Below are 20,575 nucleotides of genomic sequence, written 5' to 3' on the forward strand. Positions count from 1 at the left end.
AAATATCATTTTACTTAGCGTCTCTAAAGTATCGTTTAGTCAAATAGGTCTATAGATAGTTGCTGTGATCACGTTTTTCATTTAGTAGATGAAGATTGTCTTACATTTTAGAACTAGTGTTAGTTCATTTAACTTTGCTGGCAAGTTTGATCTACTCAGTGTTTAAGGCGTTATTGTTTTGGTTAAACTAAATTCAACTTGAAGTGAAAATATTTTTAAACAGATTTACCTTATTCTCTGAATCCCTCCTAATGCGCCAGAGCGCCCATTGGTATTTTACCTTGAGATTCTGTTAGGAACTTGATCCGGGAATTTAATCTCTCTATGGAATCGCGATACAAAATGATATATACTGATAGAGAAAAGGTTTCGTTTGGTATATCACTGCGGCTCCACTTGCTATTCAGTTGATTGCAGTGTGTTGGTTGTCGTATTGTTTCACCATGACACAAATTCAGGTATCTGTTTTCTTTAAGACAGGTTGAAGTATTTTGAGAGATGGGCTTCATTGTTACTTGGTTAAAACGCGAGTCATTTCTTACAAGCCTTTTGGAATCGATTCCTACCGTTTATCCCATCCCTCAGGTAAATACGAGTGTCGCGTTTTGTCTAATAAGAACGGTTGACCAACAGACAACATTAAATGGCAAACAAAGTAACGCTTTCTGTTTAAAACAACCTCTTTATTCATTAATCTCTTCTTTTCTGGAAGAATTGCATGCAACTCGTGTATAAATGAAATAAAACTACGTACTTTACACTAGTTGAATATTATGGTTTGACGTGCTGAGAAATAATTTTATAGACAAAGTTTAGAATATTTCAATATCATCTTCGAACTCAAGGGTCATATGTTTACAAAAACGAATGACCGGAAACAAGTTTTTATGGTGTTTAAAATACAGAAGTTTGCAGCGTGTTTTCACTAACTTGGCTGATTTCCTTCAGCGAGGAATGTTAGTTCCTAGTTGGCTTTGCGAAGCCATGGGACATTGTCCGTGTCCATAGTAAGACTTAAAATACGAGCTTTGGAACGGGGAAAATAAGGGTGCCTTTTCTTGAGCTCGCTCAGACATGGTGTGAGCTTGATAACTTGAAGTTGGAGAAACAAGCGCCACTGGAACGTGACTGTGATGCGGATACTCGCTAGGTGGAATATGAGGATCCTGGCTTGGTAGAGAGTATCCACTTGGAATGTATGGGCGTTTAGTAACGGTTGCTGTGGGTGCGTTAACCAACGGCATCACGAAGGCTTCACTGTAAGGAGGAACGTGAGGGCTGAGGTAATGATGCATTGGGTAGCTGTAGCCGGGCGAGAGGACATCGAAGTTGGAGCTGTAACCAAACGTGGCGTAGGTGTCTTTGCTGCGAGCATTTTTGTTCTTCCTTCGACGCGGTTTGTAAGAGTAGTCTGGATACTTCTGGCTATGAATTGAGCGCAACCGCTTGGCCTCCATCACGAAGGGCTTCTTCTCTTCGTCGCTTAAGCGACTCCACTCGGCTCCAAGTAGTTTGCTGATTTCACAGTTCAGCATGTTTGGATACTTGAGAGCAAGTTTGCGGCGTTCAGTCCTTGACCAAACCATGAAGGCGTTCATGGGACGTTTTATGTGCTCATCTGTATCTGCCATGTCTCTTTATCTCAAGCTTGGTCTATCTGCAGGTTTTGGGCGCGTACTCTGGACCCTTTGCGTGTAAATGGTACTTTCCGTCAGAAACGCTTCGTTTTGATATTTCAATCAACGGTGCTGAGCAGATGAGAAGATAAGAAGGTGTTGTGGATTTATCACCGGACTTTCGACTTGTTTCAATATCGCGCGTTCACAAGTGCACATGAAGCTGTTCAACCCTTCAAATGCCTCGTCGAATTTTCGGTACTTCATATAAGAGAGCCCAAACAATAAATACAATGAGCTCGTGAATTATTTATGTAATTCTGTGCGGGAGTTTAGCGTACTGAGATCAGCTGCAGAGTTGTGAAATACAGCTGGCACGTTGAAAACAATAGCTTTTTAATGGTCTTAAGTTTTGCTCAAAACACCTATTTAGGGGCTAAAACTGATCCGAAAACTATGAAAAATCTATTAAATTTGAAATCGAAAATTGAATTTATATTAGTTTGGGATCCATCTCATTTTGTACCATCAGATGATAATCTCAATAATGGAGGGCGAATAACACCATTTATGCGATAAATTACAGATATACTTGCCAAGGAATATTTTTCATTTGCTCCTTTAACTATTTCCGATAGATTCTGTTTTTAAGCCTTAAATTTTAGTATTCAATAGTCGCTGACAGCTAGCTGGTAGGGGGATTCAATGTTTAAAGAATAAGTAAAAAAGCACACAATGAATAAAACAAAAAAAATTGTCTTCCTCATAAACATATGTCACCAGGGTAAGCCGAACAAAATTAACTATGAAATTTAAAAAAAGAGCAAAAAAAATGGAATGAATCTGAAAAAGCTATTTCATTTGCATGCAAAATTCTTGTGATACTATTTTAATCTAATACCTGAAAACTGGGTGGATTTTCATTTAAAAAGGTCACCAGTAAAAGCATAGTGAGAGCTCCAAGGAATTATTTCGCCCTAACCAAGGGCGATGGCAATGATGCCAATGTATGAAGTTGTTTTCACAAAAACCATTTGATTCAAATGAAAATAGAGGGCTTTTCTAAAATATTCAAATAGTGATGCAAGTTTACTGAGAAGGTTTCAGTGGAATAGCTTTTTTTCAATTGGGGTGGTACAGACATGTTGAATTTGACACAAAATCAGGGAGGCTTTTCCCTCGTTGAAAACCAATTACCAAGAATTCTTCCTTCTGAGAGGTACCTGCTGGCTGTCCTTTCATTAACGACCTTGTACAAAGACTAAATAAGCATAATTAATAACTTCGAGACAGCAATGGCGATAGGCTTTTTAAACAATGTTTATGAGTAAGCGCATACAATAAACGATTTGCAATCGATTCTTCCACATTGCTTAAAACGCGAAAACGAGAAGCGGAAAAGCGATAGAATCCTTCCTTGGAGTCTTTTTGTTTTGTTTTGTTATTTTTGCAAAGGAATCGGCGAGATAGCTGTATTTTAAGTTACAGTTTTTAATTACACGTGATTAAACATGGGATCTTTTTTTTTTTTGCTAATTTGAATCTCATTTAAAGAAATAGTTGTTGTGAGTGAGTGTGTGTTTTTTCACCATCGTGAAGAGTTAATTTCTTTGTACACATCATCAACTATTACAGCGCTTTAAACAAAGGAAGAGCGTATCAGACGAAAAAATCAGCTCGCAGTTAATTTGTGTAAACATATATAGCTGCTGTTTATAACAGCTTTATTCTGTTAATGAGCGCTTTTGTGCGAGAGGCAGGCAAAACCGAAAGGAAAGTGTTTTCCTTCTGAGAAGAAATTAGTTGAGGTTTAAAGATGAAGACTGAGAGCCTTGACAGAGTTTGCTTTAAGTATTTTAATGGATGCGATAAAAAGAGCTGCTGCCCGTTTCTTTTTTAATTTTATGTTATCTTTCTTTATGACACACGACCGCAAGAGTAAACATACTATCAAAGGCTTTCTTGACTTTCTTAGCGTTAAATGTACCAACTAATCTTAGTCAAAAGGTACACGCAGTCCTTTTCGCGGACATGTTCAAATATATACTTAGGTTGTCTTGTATTTCGTAATAACATCGCTAAATTGAGTTCCATACCTTGCATTGTTATGTAAAATGAACTGAATGATCGTTCCCAGCAGACGATAATTGTTTTTCCTCAATCTTTTTTTTCACTTCCTAATTGGAAAGGGGATAACAAAGGTTGGTAATAAACCGAAGTTATTCGTGCAAACACTTTGGTCACTCTTTGTAATTTTAAACGACTTGCGGGAATTTCTAAATCGCGCTAAACAACTTATTCTGCTTTAATCGAACTGGTGCGAACTCTGAGAGTTTCAAATTAAATAACACCTTTACTAAGGCTTTTAACCAGGTTCTTCGAAGTTTAAGTAATATATTGTCACGATCGAGGCGTAAAAGTGTTAAAGCTTTCAGCGCCCCGCTGCTCGTGTTTAAATGGATTAACATTAACACACATAGCCACAAGATATTTTATGATAACGGATAAGTTGAATGTAAAATTTTGGCTTTAAGCCTGAGATTTGTTTCAATTCTGCTTGCGGTTATTATCGAGGTTGGTACAGTCTTATTTCCCATTGAACCTCAATTGAAATTTGGGGATTTGCCCATAGGCTTTACCAAGGTCAGCCATTCTTTACAACTGAATGATTTTAAGTCTTTCTTCCTGATAGACTTCACCAAATTTCAGAGTTAGGTATTGGACAAATCGTCTTACGTGGGTGAATTCTCTTCTGTTCTTCGTGTATTCCATTCAAAAGGCCTTTCGCCTTATATTCACTTAATATTTCAATATCGTTGACTTTTCTTATGAAACCCGCTTCGTGGTGTTGTAGCATTTTAATTAACGAATACTGACTGTTGTGAAATAGCTGATTGTAATCTTCGTTGCTTTTAGCAACCATTGTATTATGGTATCGACTAAAGGCAAAGCCAGTCACGATAGAAGAATTATTTGTGTTCCTCCAAAAATGACAGTGTGTGTTTAATGTTAAAACCTGTCCTTAGCATTCGTATGGACGCCTTTCCATTCCTTCTTAGTTGTGTTCTATAGAATACTCATTACATGATTTCATATTCCTGATTCCTCGGCTTTGTGATATCAGACAATTACGGAATAGAGACGACAACGCTACTTCTGTAAAGAATACTCTCAAACATTCCTCTTTTCTTAAGACCCTTCTTACCCACGATGGCGATGTTTTTGTCTTCGAACCGTGTTTAAATAGTATTTTTGTTTCTTATTAACGTGCAGACATCCTGGCTATCTTCCGAAGCCATTCTTGTTTCATTGTTCAGGAACCATGCTCTGAACACGACTTCTGTTATTCAAAAGTGGGCCATATTCAAAATGTGTTAATGGTTCTTCTTTAAAAAAAAAACTATTATCTTAAATTTACTGCCCAGCAACAGAAACATATGTTTCTGTTCATAAGTAAAGAATTATTGAAGTGGAAAAAAAATTCATTTTACGCTTTTTCTATCCAGCGATACAAAGTTTATGAAATAGTCACTGGGCAAATTGATTTCGCCACGAACTGTAAAATTAATCTTACGTAAACGTAACTCACTTGTCTCAATATTTAGTCTTGGTCTTTTGACAACACAAAACATTGTATAGACAACATATGATATAACAATATTGGACTTTATTCGTTTGTAAATGCTAATATCTTTTTAAAAGACCCCTCTAACATAACAGATAACTTGGTTTGTGACTTTTTAGGTAGAGGCACCAAAGAACAGATGGATTTTTATCTTAAAACAAATTATTAGAGCAAATAATAAAATAAACCACTTAGAAGGGTGATCAGGGTTTTGTACACCGCGTAAAAAAGTCGCAATCACAATAAGAAAATCGGGTCATAAATTACGCGCAGATATGTTTATTTAATATTCCATAGGGGTAAATTCCCAAGAAAGTAAATGGTTGGCTAGAAAACTTTGTGCATAAAGAGGATAAGATTCCCAATGATACTTTACAATTAAAAAGGAAAATAGTTTAAAGGGATTCATCTTTGATAGCTGATGAACTGAAAAAATAATTCGTTTCTTCTACGCTTGAATAATCTTCTACAGTCTCTTTCAATTTTGCAGTTTGCGATTAAAGGTGTAGATATCGGCAACATGTACATGTCGCCCCAACAACCTATTAGCAAGCTGATATTTATTTCGTAAACTTGGTTTAAATTGTATGGCAAAGTTTTTATCATGTAAGTGAGGTTATTTTTCACTCCTATCCTGAAGAACGCCTCTTGTTCTTCCCTAAATTATATGATGAATGACTTGAATTTTTCATCTCATTTTTAGTGGGAGCAATTAAGCGATAGTACAAATTGTAAATCTCCTACTTAACAAAAGCTTAATTTGCTTCTAGGTATCTGTTTCCCTTGTTTTGCTGAAAATTTGGGCTGGATCCAAAGCGCAATGTCTTCTTACAACTTTGTTACACGAAAACGGGTTTCGTCTTCAGAGTAAAAAAGAACCACTGGTATTTCATAACTTGAGTAATTACAAATCTTTTTCATTTCTGTCTTTTCCACCTCTGGTATTCTCATTGTTGCCATTTTAAGGTACAACTCAACAACTTTCGAACAAACTGCTAAAATGGTGCATGCCTTCTGAACACTGAATTAATGATATCGCCCACGTGGGCAACCATGAATACTGTTGAATGGTTCAAGGTTGTTTTTTTCTCCTTCGAAAGTTTGCAGATGTCTTATGTGATGGAAAATGTTCAAAATTAATTTGGTTTTGGATAAACAGTGTCTCCTCTCGCCACACGCTTACCTGCTGTATACTGTGTACTTCCACACACAAAAACAAACGGAAAAACGTACTTGTAAGTATGTGGCTCCGTTCCTGTTCAAATACACGCTTCTTTTGTTTACACACGAGGGAACTTGTGGGTAACATGTGAAGGGTTTCCACTAAAGCAAAGTGCTGTAAGCATAAGTTTCAAATGTTGTTTTGGCCCAAAACTATTAAGAAATTCGAACGTAGAAATTTTCTTGCAATAACATGGTAAATCACACCTTTGAAGATTGTGCGATATCTGCAAAAAGGTAGTGAATTGCATTTAGTTGTCGATGTTTGTACATGCATGGACAAAACTTCTCTTTTTAACCAAAATTGGCAGTACCGAAAGGAAGTATCGAGCAGAAAAGCAATATACGTCTGTCTTTGGCGTACAAGAACTGTGCCGTTTGTTAAAAAACCTATTATTGTTTAAGTTTCCCTTTTTGTAAACCCTGCACAATGCAGTTAATTATCTCCTATGCATATATGTAAAAGTACACCCGTAAAAGTTTTTATCGTATCTTATTAGAAACTCGTTGCGTGAATTTTACATCATAAGATGTGACAAATATAAGGCCTAAAATGTCGCCATTATTTCTGACACGTGCTAGTTCAATTTTTTCTTCTTACTTTTAAGGAGAAGTGTCAATGTAATGCACGTCATTTTTTAATTAGATGGCTTTCAAATGTGGTTTTTCCGGGGCAGCCAAATTTAAATAAAGCTTGAGAAGGTGTCACTTTTTTCGGGTCGTTTTGTCACGGGTCGTTGCTAAAACTCGCCTCTTCTTAGGCAGAACTCTTTGCACTCTTCAACTTCTTGAAGTCATTAAGCATGATTGAGTTTTGCAAGATGATTGAGTTTTTCATGCTTGTTTGATAACAGCGTGGTTGTTGATGGATCTGTGCAAAAAAAACTAGTTAAATTACGCTTAAAATATTCTTTACAGATAGATTCAGGTAATCCGTCTTAAAGAAAAGAAAGTTAATATTTGAATGCCTTAAAAGACAAAGAACTATACTGGTGACTCAGTTCTTAGAATCCTGCATGTATGTGTGAGTTCTAAACTTGCGCAGAGCGTAAGGTGTTTCTAGGTGTTTAAATCTTCTGGTTAAGTTTCAATTTCAAAGTTTTAACCATTTCTGAGTTTTTAACGTACTGCTTTGTAAAGAATTTGCATGAAAGAAAATTTCTCTGTGAATCAGACCTGCCTAAGATTAGATGCACCGTCTTTTTTTAGAGCTCACCTATAAAATGTTTCTTTGATTTAGCAGGCAGCTGAACTGAGTGGTACATATCACGCAGTTTTAATGAGTCCCTTCCCTGTTCTCTTTCTATCATTTTTCTTTTATCATCATCACTGTTATTCTGATCTTTCTTTTCCGTTATTTTTTTCCTTCCTGCCTCAGTGCGTTCTCTTTCAAAGTAATCGTTCCATTTTTCACAAAGCAAAATACTTAATGCGACCAGGTTAAAAACAAAACAAAAGCAGGAACAATAATTGGCTCAAGGTAACGACAAAACCAATTATTTCTATTGTAACTGTACCTCTTGTACTTTTCTTTCGAACTCCAAACAATTCACGGCATCAAATGGCTCAGTGATTTCTACAAATTTCTGTTTCTGGTGTTTCTAATTCTCTAAGAGTTTTTCAGCTGCTCTTTGTATCATAAACGAAGTCAAATAGCGTGATACATATAAATGATACTTAGGGTATAATATGTAACATCTCCAAGGTATCCGCTCGAATACATGATAGTATGCTACTAGATAAATCAAGCGCTTTCATTCTGTCGCAACCAGTCCCTTGAGAGTTAGACCAAAGAGGTGTACGAAGCCTCGTTAAAAGTATCACATTCGCTATCTCTTTAGTCTACTCTCCCAAATTGTATGAATTTAGGTCATCTACTTGACTTGTCACCTGAGAAATTTGACCTGCGATTTTTTTTTTGTTTTTTTTGTTTTTTTTTTTTGTTTTTTTTGTTCTTAAGGAGGTTTGGTGATCATAAGCCTGAAGTTACAGTATTAGTGTCTTCCTATGAAAGAGCCTAGAGCTAAGAATTGTTATTCAGTATTCTCGTGGCCGCACAACCACTAGAGATGCATTGACATGATAGACATTAAAAGAACAGAAATACTTCAATTCTGCGCTTCAGTTACATATATCTTTTGCACCAATATGCGAGATTTAGGCATCTCAGGAAAGAATCGTAATGACGGTAAACAAAGGCACCCTTAACGTCTAGTTCACCGACATTAGTTTAAGAGGTGTGTAGTTCTCGTGAGACAAATTTCTCCTCAAAACAATATAATCTGATAAACAAAAAGACTAGTTGTTATATATTTTAGGAGCAATTTCTTATCGAGAAGGGAACTATTCAAACAATATGAACGAAAATGCCATGTTTTAAAATTTTATCTATACGTTTCCGGCCTGGCCGTGAAATCAGGTGCAAGATTTATGCGCGCGATAGACTAAATTTTCTAATCACATTTAATTTTTTCTAAGCATCACAACAAGAAAATACCGAATGTTCTAATTATAGAGAAACGCTGGTTTATCAAACAGCTTTTGATTTTTTTTCCTGACTCTGCGATTATTTTTATTGTGTCCACGCCCAGGCACGTCATACCATTAATTTGCCTCGGCAACGTAGCAGTTTGCAGCTAAGAGCTTAGCTATAACAAATTATAAAGAAAACCCCCTGGAAAACACAGCCGTATTTATGCTTTAACCTTCTTATAATACTTACGATTAGAATGACCGAAACCTTATTTCTGATGCATTTCATGGCATGAAAAACGTTCGATAGATGTTGCTTAGTGGACCGTGAGAATTTCCTCATTTTCGAGGCAAAATTAACTTGTTGTGTTTACTTCACCTGAGGTTTATAAATAAAGCTGGTTTGAGCACAAATTAGTCACAAACCAGCATGCATAAAGTATTTATCTTTTGAAACTAGGACCTGCATCAGCGTAAGTGGAACCAGATGTTCTTGTTGTTTTAAGCCATTCTGTGTTCACCTTTAGCTTCCATTTAGCCTGCCTTAAATAATCGCTACGCAAACAAACTCTCCTAGAAAGCTGTTTTTTCACATGATTGTTTGGGATTTCGTAAAATGGTTGGGCAAACTGAAAACACTGAAGAAATCTAAACAGACCGATTTTAGAATGCATTTTGTTCGAACCTCATTATGCGTGCAGGTCCGTGTATCTAACTTTGAGCCAAAACTAATTGGAACGTGTATTGTTTTTCTTGTTTTCAGTTGTAAAAACATTAATCTTCACCTGGATATCAAATAATGAACTTTGACAACGGTGCTACAGGTGCACTTTCAGGCTGAAGCTCTTAGCCACACCCTTTTTTAAATCTTTGCAAAGCTTCACACAACGTTTTTGAGCACAAAAATATTTCGTCGAGATATAACATTTGGGTGGTAATTAAATGGATGATACTATTCTTTAATTTGCCTTTTCACTTTCATTTTTGCATCGATGCTAGGAAATTCATCTCTCGGGAAGGCGATCCTAGAGAAATTATACCTGCGTCGATTTCTCTTTTGTCATGCTAAATAAGTTGAATGCAAATTTTTCGTTAAGTGCATGGGATACGTTCAGGGTCTTTTTAAACGATCCCCTTATTATCACGTTATGCTTTTGATTTCTTTTGATTAAAGTTATCGTCCATGGATTTATCTGGGATCCAATTTGGTTATGTTCTGTTATGGGAATTCAACATCGTTAAAGACATTGGGAAAACAAAACATCAAGAAAGTCAGAATGAAAGAGCGTTGTTCTGTATTGTAGGTAACAGAGATAGTTGGAATTAAAATAGGTTACGACAAGTTCGGAGCTTCGGGGTTTTTCAAAAATAGGAATCTATCGAAACCCAATACTTAATGAGTAAAATAGCCACACTTTTGTAATTTTAACTTCGGAATAATCGTTTTAAGATCTATCCATTGTGCTTGGTAAAATAACTGAAAGCTTTGAATTCTCGTTTCTTTAACTACACAGAGTCACTACCAAAAGCGTGGCTAGCGATGAGTCGTCGCTGGACTCTATATTGTATATCAAATTAAAGTTTCATTGACTTTTCATTGACTTTTTCATTTTGGCTCCAGTCCTAAAGGTAAATTTTTATCCTACAGAATCATCTGGAGCACCTCCCTCAGTACGCTTCTATTTTCCATCTTAAAAGCAGGGATGACCGGCAGAACAATAACCTTGTATGCACCCCTGAACAAATGTTAGATAAGGTTCTGATTTTCCGGCCGATAAAATAAAAAGCAGGACGTCAGTGTCATCTAAACGTAAAAGCCTCTTTTATGTAAAACACAATTTCTTAGCCTCTTTCGTGAGGAAGCTTACACCGTCGCTCCACTGTTTTAAACAAACCTCGAAGGACGGGTTAATGCTAAATTAAGCAATGAGAAATCTATGCCATGAAAAGTTTTCGATGTCACGAAGTCTCGCCAACCCTAATAATAAGGTATCTATAATATTACCATAAAAATTATGACACAAAGAGGAGTTTTCGGGTACCTTAGCATTCCCCATGAAATACGCTTAGTGTGCACCCTCTAAAAACTAGGTTTGTCATCGAATTTTGATGGAGTGGATCGGCGGAGGCAAACGTTTTTTTTATTCTTTTTTTGGTCGGTTTGATCTTTCTTTTTAAGTTACGAAATCGACGGGAGAAACTAAAGGGTAATGATTTCGTTTCATCTGACTAAAGAAGCTTTTTAGATTAAGTTTCTCAAGGGTGGTTGAGAGTTTGGCTTAACTTGACAAGGGGGTGGAGTGGAGGAGTTGGGCCGTGAATGATCAGTTAATTAGGTTACCACATGGTCAGCTTCCTTGTCACAGTCATGTAAAAGTCAACCTACAATTAACTGTACTGCATTGTCTGTGCTAAAGGAGTTGTTTGTTCACGGTAAACGAAGTACAGGAAGCTAATTTATAACTCCGTTGAATGGAAAGAGTTAAATCACGTGTCAACAACAATAGCTTTAGTAGGCTTTCATAATGTCTTACCTTACCACTACAAATGTTACTGAACATTAACTAATAGTTCAAAGCGTCACAAGATCGTTCTTCATAATTAAAATTGTAACTTCAGTATAACCTCTACAAACTCCATAGCATTATTTTTTTTACATAGTATTATTTAGCAATTATTCGCCTCAGGCTCGGTGAATATTGTTGAATAATAACCGAGACGAAGTCGAGGGGATTATTCAACAATATTCACTGAGCCTGAGGCGAATAACTGTTTTAGTATAATTGCTGAGATGCTTTCGAATTCTGTTTTAGACTCGCCTAAGAAAATTCAAAATTGTAAATCTTTTTACCATTGTTTGGATTACTCGTATCAAGATAAGCGGCCAGTTTCCACTGGAATTTTACAGGTTCATTCATTCCACCTGCAAAAAAAATCATATCTTTCTGTTGTAAACTGTTACGCCAAACTTGTGAGCATCTTTTTTGCGTTTCAGAATGATATTTTCTTCCAAAAAAACGTGAGGCAGCCATTTTGAAATTTAGCGCCTTTGTTCTAATAACCTCGTGCGAGGTGATTAAAGCGACATATGACGCAATCAGCGACCAATCAAAGTGCGCGTATCTCAATAATCACCGGAGCAGTTCTACTAATGTCACTTCTTGCCAAGGATTTAGTCTGATAAGCCGGTACATTTGAATACAGTTAATTAGCAAATAGTAACTTACTGTTATCTTTTTAATTTAGGTGGAATTAAGGTTTTCCAAGGACAACTTACGACGGCACTTTGTAACCATTCATTCCAAACAAAATGCTATTTTTTCGCACAATAATTCTAAAACGTCTCGCCGGATACTGTTAGGGGATTAGTCTTAACTATCTTATACAAAGGCGATATTACATCGCGAGAAGTTCAATCATCACTACAGCCATTTTAAAATCGCAAAGTTCTATCTCCCAAATAGGATTTTTAGTTAGTTTCAATATTCCTTTGATCCAGCACTGAGCCTGATTGTTAAAAAAAGAGGAGCCGGAAGTTAAATTCACCCATTTTTTGGAAAAAAGTTTTGAAATCTGATTTGCTTCTCTTTTTCAATATTTCGTTCACACATGCATAGGTTGGAGGAAACACAATGCGATTTAGAGCAAGCGATAGAACGAGCCAAGCACACTGCAAGGATTACCGGTGATTTAAAAATGGGTTAATTGAAACTAAAATAATTTTGATAATCTTGATTTCTTTGAACAAAATTATGGAAAGAAGCGTTTTAAACTTTGAAATTAAACGCGAAGCCACATGTTCATCCTTATTGGTGGCGTAGACACATTTACTTTTGCCAAAGCTCAGTGAAGGAGCATATGTCTGACCAAGAACAACTAACGACAACACAAAATAAAAATTACAAGGACAACAAATACAACTACTAACGCTACGATTACTGCTTTTACTATACTACTACTACTATTACTGCTACTACTACTACTACTACTACTACTACTACTACGACTACAACTACTACCATTGGTCGCCAAGGGGCTCCTTAGCATTTTCAACATAGTTTGCGATTGAAAATCGATCCTCGGTGAAAGTAGGTCGGCTAAACGAAAGGTCAGTTTCGTGTGTCTTAGTGTTTTGAGGCATTATGCTACAAGGTTGGTTGCTCGCTGGCAAGAATCCATCAACAGAAAAAAAATCCTTCTCGGTGAAAAAGCGCATGGTACCTAATTTTCAATGATCAGAACAGTGCCTGCGTTCGAGGGAATAAAATTTGGAACCAAGCAGAACCGTGACACATAATCGACAGCTATGCAAATGGCAGATGCTAAATGAATGGCATAGAAATATGTCTTTAGCAGCCAGATTAAAGCAGTTCTTATGCAAACAGAACACATCAAAAGTCTTTTTTCTTTTGCCGCCATTCTCTGCATTGCCGTGGTCCTCGATCCTACTAAGGTGTGGTGATTGCAGACGTGCTGCTTCTGACAGTTTTAAGTGAGAAGTGTTCCAACAATGAAATCTGCGACGTTGCACTCGGAATCGCCGATTCCGACGTCTTAAAAGTTTTATTTATGTAAAAAGCGGGCATCTGATTATGGGATAGCTGAGTAGGTTGCCATGAACGTGACAAAAAATTAAAGGGACAAGGTAGTCGGCGAGGTGTTAGTTCCTTCAGTGCCTTGCGGAAGTTTTTGTTGACCAGTGAATAGATCACAGGATTTGCAGACGAATTGATCGCAACAAATAACACAAGGACGAATATGGTATCATTATAGTATCTATGATTGACGACCATCGGCCAGGAAGCAAGTACAATACGCATCGCATTTAAAGGAAGCATGGTTATGGCAAACATCAAAACTAAAGGCGTTAAGACTTTCCTCACTCGTTTGTTCTGCTGAAGTCGCTCTGCCTCAACTCTGGACCAACGTAAAACTTTATCACTTGATTGTGAATCGCCGTTTTGTTTCATTTTCATGTCCTTCAGAAATTTGGTGCTGCGAGAAATTCTGCGTGCTATCCCAATATAAGTCAGTGCTATCACAGAAAGTGGCAATATATAAGAGAGCAACGTTAAAGCAGCGATATACGTGCGCAATAAAATACGCGTTTTATCCCAGTGAGGCCAAACTGGACCACAATACTTCATTTGGTCGTTCTCCAGATATCTGTAAACAATGTTGAGTGGAATAGAAAAGAAGCAGTACGACGTCACCCACACAAACCCGACTACGATTTTATCCGTTCTTAGGGAAGTGTTTTTTTCGTCACTGCGTTTGGCTTGAAGAGCGAGGACCTTTCTATATCTTTGAATGGCAATAATTGCAATAAACCATATAGATGATCCGATGGTTGCGTCAGTGAAAGGACACAGGAGCAGGCAAAAAAATTTTCCAAGAGGCCATTTAAATGGAAGTTTCTGTTTGATTATTCCTATAGGCAATGCTAACAACAGGTAGCTGAGATCTGCAATGGCCAAGTTAAGAAGATAGAGATCCACTCCTGTTTTCTTGCCCATTTTACTAATGATGATTGTCACGAAGACGTTACCCACTACACCGAACAAAGCAATTAACAATTCTACACTTAGTTTTAACACCTCTTTGAGGGGCATATCTGCCTCTTCCAGCCTTGCCGTAGTATAATTTTCGAGGGTATGTGTCTGAGCAGAGCTTGTTACATTTGAGTTATATGTTGTGCTTCCACAATGTGTTGTAGAGCAATTCTGTAAAAGTTCGGTCGACATGTTCCTACGCCCTTACCTTGTGAGACTTTAAAACGAGACTATTACCTGTGCCTTTCCTCGAGTGAGAGTTGGAGAGATGTCGGTGTGCGTTTCGTACGCCCTTTGGTGAACTTCAATTAATCTCTTGGGAAGATTTGGAAACTCCTCGTACTCGCTTCCTTCTGCGAGGGATTGAAGATAGATAGCGTTATCAAAACGACAACAAGCTTTATACCTGATGAATTCAAATTATGATCATAGAGCTTTCAAAAGAGCCATCTGGAGCAGCTTTCCAACAGAGCTGAACCCTTTCATGTGGTTTATTCCGTTTATGAAACACCAAAAAAGAAGAAAAAGTAAAGATTGACATCTCTGAAATAGCCGAGCATCCTTTTAGATGTTCCTTTCATAGAGCCCTCGGGGTTTATCAATATGGTGTCCCCAACTGTTTCGCTGTTAATTGGAAAAAGCTAAAACATAGAATGATGATATAAAAGGCTTCATCATTTAGCTGATACGTTTCTACGTCTGTACAGGGCAATATCCGTTGATATAGTGGTATCTTTGATATTCTGCGTCGAACATTATTAGCTACTGACATTTTACGAAAAAAAAAGGTAAAAAGAAAAACTTAATCCAAAAGGAAAAGATATCGATCGAAAAAGGTGTTCTGCTTTCAACCAGCGTGCAATTCAACAGATGTTCATAAGCTGTTAGCGGTGGCTCGATATTTCTAAAGCCACTCGAAGATTGGACGTGCTTCGTAATTAACGTAAAAAATGATAGAAATAAACTGTTATAGACAACTGTTAGATACCATGGGGTATCTAGCACGACAAATGATAACTAGATGTACATTAGGAAATCACCTTAATTGCTCAAACAATGCGGCCTTTGACTAAAAATGTAGGTTCAAGGGGTGATATTGCTTTCATACATCACTTCAACGTTTTTCTTCAGTCATACCTGATGCAAATAGATCTGACCAAATGAATCCGGTTAAGTTTGCCTTTTGTAAGAACCAGAGCAATTCGTAATAATAAGTATTGCATGAATCAAAAATTAAAATTTCATCCTGTTGAAATGAAACCAATCGACTATCTAAGCGAAATGAAAATAATGCGAGTAAAAAAAAAAAAGGTAGACAGAGGAAGTACTTTTCCCATCAAACTAGCGGCTTTTTAAGTTAATAAAACTAAAATGAAATATTGGCTTATTTCAGGAAGGAAGTCAAGGCGCGTTAATTGCACAGATTTCCGTATGCAAATTTCTTGTGGTTGAAAACGCCATTCTGAGGTTGTCCTCTACGAATTTTGAAAAATATGAAAAGAAAGCTCAACTGCACCAGAAAATGCATTTTTGATTTTGTGGCCAAACTGAATGCTAAGAGAAATTTAGGAGATTTTCCATATGGGAACATGTATATGTAATTGAAATAGGAAAATGTAAACATCAATCTTATCTCGAAGACCTCAAGAAAACTGGACAAAACAGAACAGAACAATATTCGCTGTGATAGACTTTTTGATCTGTGTGATTTTTCTTTTCTCTTTTTCGGGAAAAATGATGAAAAAAATACATTGGCTGTGAAAGTGTAGTTTCTAAAAATTTAATGTTCCTTTTCATGTCGGATTCAAACACAACAGGCGCCAACCCAACATGAGTTTGCAATTTGAGTTTTGAAAGGATATTAGGTAAATTTAGCGGAATCCTGTTTGAATTAATGTGATGGTAAAAGTGCCGTGTAAATCGGAAACTTTGATTGTATCAAGTATAAGTAAAACAAGACAAATAGAAATTAAAAAACCTCGCTGACCTCACGCAACACAAATGTTGTTAACAACATCTCATTTGCATTTTAAACTTAATTATAAAATATCATTATCGATGGAATATTCACTTTTCCAATTTCAAAGGCACGATAAATTAAAGTTTAACCACGGGTAAAAAAGCTATTTTTTAAACCTTAAATGAATATCAGCATGTTCGTTATTGAATTTGCAAAGCTCACGTTCAATGTGCGTCAAATACTAAAAGGGGATTTTTTGTACTGAAAGTGCCTAAGTTACTGATCTCAGCCAATGAGAATTGCTTATTTATTTTGAATGTCTATGTAAATCAGTAAGCTTTAAACGATGATCATTGAGAATCCCTTGATTTTGAGCATTGTTTGAAAGAAATCTTGTCGAGGCATTTGCGAGAAAAATATTTTGAATCCAAGTTGGCTAAAAAACAGAAAACGGTTTCCATGACATGAAGTCTCATTGACCAATAGCATTTTTGGAAATTTTAGAATGTTTCACATGATACAAAAAATATATTCTGGTGTGTAAATTCATTTAAGATGTAGAATGTAGATCAAGTCTCCCATATCTCCCAAGATCACCAAGCGAAAACAAGAAAACACTGGAAGTAGACGTTTGCTGCAAGTAGTTTGTTACAAAATTTGTTTCCCACAATTTTTTTTTCTTTTTTTTTTTTTACTGCAACAAGATATCCCAAGGTCTTCAGAGTCTCTTTCATTGGCATTTAAAGTAGTCCATATGATTAAAATTGTTTCAACGTTTTCTCTTTGAAACATGGGTGAGGTTAAGCGCGACATTTACGGAAAACAGGAAAAAGCAAAATGACCTCCTGACCAATTTTTCCCGCTATTTTTGAAGTTTGCTGTTTGTTCTATGCTGTTTTCAACGTGAAGGAAGGAGCCTTCACCTTTATGAAGACATGAGTAAAATGTTTATTATTTTATGCTTTTGTAAAGCATTATAAATCGTGTGCTTCGGAGTGAAGCTTATTTATTCCTTTTTTGAGGTTAAACAACTGTTTTGTATTGACTTAATTATCTGAAAAAATGAAAAAAACTTCAGCGCCGTGAGCTTCGCACTGCTCTTTGTTTGTAAAGTGCGTTCCAAGTTCGTGCCGTAATTGTAAAGTAAGATAGTTTGAAGACGTTGCAAGGAAATTATTAGAAATCCTTTTAAAATGGAAGGATAGTATATTACTTGTGCAGTCTTGTTTTGTAGGATAGGTTTTTCGTTTCCGAAGGCCGCCTAAAGCAAGATGAAAACTGAATTTGCTTATTTTATTAGGTAAAAACCGCTCGTACTTCGAATTTTGAAACTTTTAGAAATTTCTCCTTTAAAACAATTCGTTGGAAACATTCTTTTTTTTTCCTGAATTTGTTATGGGACCGTCCATCGATTCTCGATATCCTCAGAAATACGCTCTGAAGTGCAAGAAGTGAAAAACGCCAAACGTGAAAAGTCAAGTAGCCGTTTCCTGTTTACCGTAAACATCATGCTGAACTTCTCTGTTTGCAGCATGTCTCGTGATGACAAGTACAACTGTTGTACTTTGTTTTTCATTTATTGTTTTCTGTCATTTTCGGTTTTTCTTGTTGTTGATGTTGTTTTTTTTAATCTTTTTTCGCTGATTTGAAACAAAAAGTGTTGAACGTAGAAAATACGAAGCCAAAAACTTTTTTTCACTCGCGATCAATATAACAAGTAAGCCTACACACGAAAGCATTGCAAAAGATTGTCTTCAGAGCCCACTAGAATTGCTCCACGCCTGATTATTATGCATACACGTTAGAATCAACATATATTTTTTGTTGGTGTTTTCCAATTAAACTTATAGTTTTGAAATACATTTCTTTGAGAACCGACATTTCATAAAAAGCCCATCAGTAATATTTTAGTTAAAGCTGATCCGGATGTCCCCCAAGAAATTTTCTTGAATATTGATGTTGTATTTTTCTGTCTAGTCTCTCACACTAAACGTCAACAATAAAGGCAGCTTTTAATTTTGATTACTTGTTTAGATAAGAATGCTTCCAATTTTTTCATTCCGTTGAAAATTTTTGGAACTTGTAAACTTTCCCACCCCTGAGGTCAATTTGCAATTTTGTCACTATGCCTCGAAAGCTTTCACAGAAATGTTTCATCAAACGCTTTGTCTTGGAACAGTATTAATGATTGAAGGCAATTAAAGAGACCCTGTGTTCGTAATTTTAAACGCAAGAGACGTCAAAACTTAAGAGATTGATGGGGGCGGAAAGTCGAGGAAAGCGTCATGCGCTTTATGCTAATAATTTCTTTGCGATAAAAAAAATAGAGTTACACTCGAAACAAAGTATGTATTCTACTAATTACTTTCCTTTTGGAAAGAAACACATTCTAAGGATTTCCTCTCGAAATAAGCTTAAATCAAACTATGATACCTTGAAAATAAGTAATCACGTATTGATTGCATCGCGGAATGATTTCAAATATTGGAAAAGGAACGGCGAAAAAAGTGAAGGTTAGATTTTAAAATGTAATATCAATTCTGTTCCCACTTTCGAGACCTTTTCAATGATCTAACATCTTACTGTAGTATTTGGTGAAGAATCACACAGTAGAAAATGAGTATAACATGTTATATTACCGTCAGTTCTTCACAGAAATGTTATTTAAGAGGGCATTTCATATAAATCACTTCCGAAATGTTTGCCTTCATGATTCCCTTTTTAAAGCGCAACTTGAAAAAGAAACTGTATTTGTGTGAGAGACTAATTATGAAGATGCACCAGAGCAAAAGGTGAAATTTCAATGCAACTTTAATCGTATCTTACAAATATTTCAAATCCGATATGATTCCTAATGCACACAAATTACAACATCGATTCAAAGTTACCTTCCTAGGCCAGTCACACTGAAGATGTTGAAGATCTAGACGGTGCATCCGTGAAGAAATTCACAGCTGTCCAAGAATAGAAGGTAAAACTCGTTAAAATCCCTTGATCCATGATGCGACCTTTCGCCTTCTAGTGCTGAGAATTAGCCTTTCTCTGCAAAAAAAATTAAGCATTATTGCATGTGCTTGTGATTCGATGAAATCACCCAAAAGGTAGATGACGAGGTTGATAACTGAGTATTTCCGCCGCCGAAATTGAATGAAAAATTGATGTCATGAATACCAACTGACAGTCGATACAATTGACACTAAAATCCTGTCATAGACGGAAAACAAAGCGGGCGTTTTGATATATTTCTCTTTGGAGTTATTTGAAAGGCAAAAATTACATGAAAATCAATTTTTTTTGGTGAATTTCTACTCTTTGTTTACAAAAATCAGGCAATATAGTCTAAACAACGATCAAAAGATAGATTTTATCTGAAGAAAAACTTCAATTTAAGGATGCTTTAGTAGACGGTAAGTACCATCACTTACAGATCAATAAAAATGCCAAATATTCCCTCTGAGAGATATGCATATGTATCTGAATATAAAGTCGTCGCTTTGAAGATAAGTTAGTTTTATTTAAGATGATCGGCAGAGTTATTCCTTCTTGCTCGTTCGTAAACGGTTATGGCTGCTCATTGGTGAGGCCCAATGAAAGCAAATTACTATTGTTTTCCTTACAATAAAATCTATTTTGAAATCAAGTACAACCTTTTCCTTTCCTGATAATCCCTATTCCTAAGCCGTCTAGGGGCAAAATCACTAATGGAAAACAAAGATGATCAGAAATGTTAAAAAAACCAGTTAAAAAGCAGTATCATATTGGATTGTGAATCCGGCTCTGACATGACTATCTTTAATAAAGCTTGGTCAGACAGTAAGAAGAAGAAAATCACAAAGTAAACACCTTTCAATTTCTTCTTTGTGTTTGATTACAAAATATGGCAGGAGAGCATTCGATCAATATACAATCGCGTGTGAAGTTGAAATGATAAGGCAATATCTTCAGCGGATATTATGTCGAGTTCAAAGTCTGCCTAGTTTTCCTCCCCCTCGTCCGTGTAATGTTCTGAAACTATTGCAAACTCAGCAAGAAATGTTTTTTTTACAGATTATCTAAAAACGTATAACAAGGAAGTTATCAAATTTTGTTTTCGCTTTATTTCATGAATTATCAAACTTCGTCACCGAAT

The 20,575-nt window shown here is 36.2% G+C and overlaps 2 protein-coding genes across 4 annotated transcripts; both read right to left on the bottom strand.

The window, feature by feature from the left end:
- Nucleotides 1–687: 687 nt before the first annotated feature.
- LOC131796584 (transcription factor sox-3) lies at nucleotides 688–1,843 on the bottom strand. Its single transcript, XM_059114183.2, has one exon. The coding sequence runs from the start codon at nucleotides 1,629–1,631 to the stop codon at nucleotides 945–947; it is 687 nt and encodes a 228-aa protein (XP_058970166.1). The 5' UTR covers nucleotides 1,632–1,843; the 3' UTR covers nucleotides 688–944.
- A 9,825-nt stretch (nucleotides 1,844–11,668) lies between these two features.
- LOC131796566 (galanin receptor type 1-like) lies at nucleotides 11,669–19,566 on the bottom strand. 3 transcript variants are annotated; one of them, XM_066164025.1, is made up of 2 exons: nucleotides 19,335–19,566; nucleotides 11,669–14,839 (listed from the first exon to the last, which is right to left on the bottom strand). In XM_066164025.1, exon 2 carries the CDS (start codon nucleotides 14,676–14,678, stop codon nucleotides 13,383–13,385), a length of 1,296 nt encoding a protein of 431 aa, XP_066020122.1. In that variant the 5' UTR covers nucleotides 14,679–14,839; nucleotides 19,335–19,566; the 3' UTR covers nucleotides 11,669–13,382. The 3 variants fall into 3 exon arrangements, with proteins under 3 accessions (XP_066020122.1, XP_058970149.2, XP_066020121.1); XM_059114166.2 differs by lacking the exon at nucleotides 19,335–19,566 and adding an exon at nucleotides 15,624–15,721; XM_066164024.1 differs by lacking the exon at nucleotides 19,335–19,566 and adding an exon at nucleotides 15,527–15,636.
- Nucleotides 19,567–20,575: the final 1,009 nt, after the last annotated feature.

The sequence above is a fragment of the Pocillopora verrucosa genome, chromosome 3, assembly GCF_036669915.1.
Source record: "Pocillopora verrucosa isolate sample1 chromosome 3, ASM3666991v2, whole genome shotgun sequence".
Classification (NCBI taxonomy): Eukaryota; Metazoa; Cnidaria; class Anthozoa; order Scleractinia; family Pocilloporidae; genus Pocillopora; species Pocillopora verrucosa.

What these genes read in the sequence shown, in the direction of transcription:
- LOC131796584 (XM_059114183.2), bottom strand. Translation starts at nt 1,631, where the DNA reads ATGGCAGATACAGATGAGCACATAAAACGTCCCATGAACGCCTTCATG.
- LOC131796566 (XM_066164025.1), bottom strand. Translation starts at nt 14,678, where the DNA reads ATGTCGACCGAACTTTTACAGAATTGCTCTACAACACATTGTGGAAGC.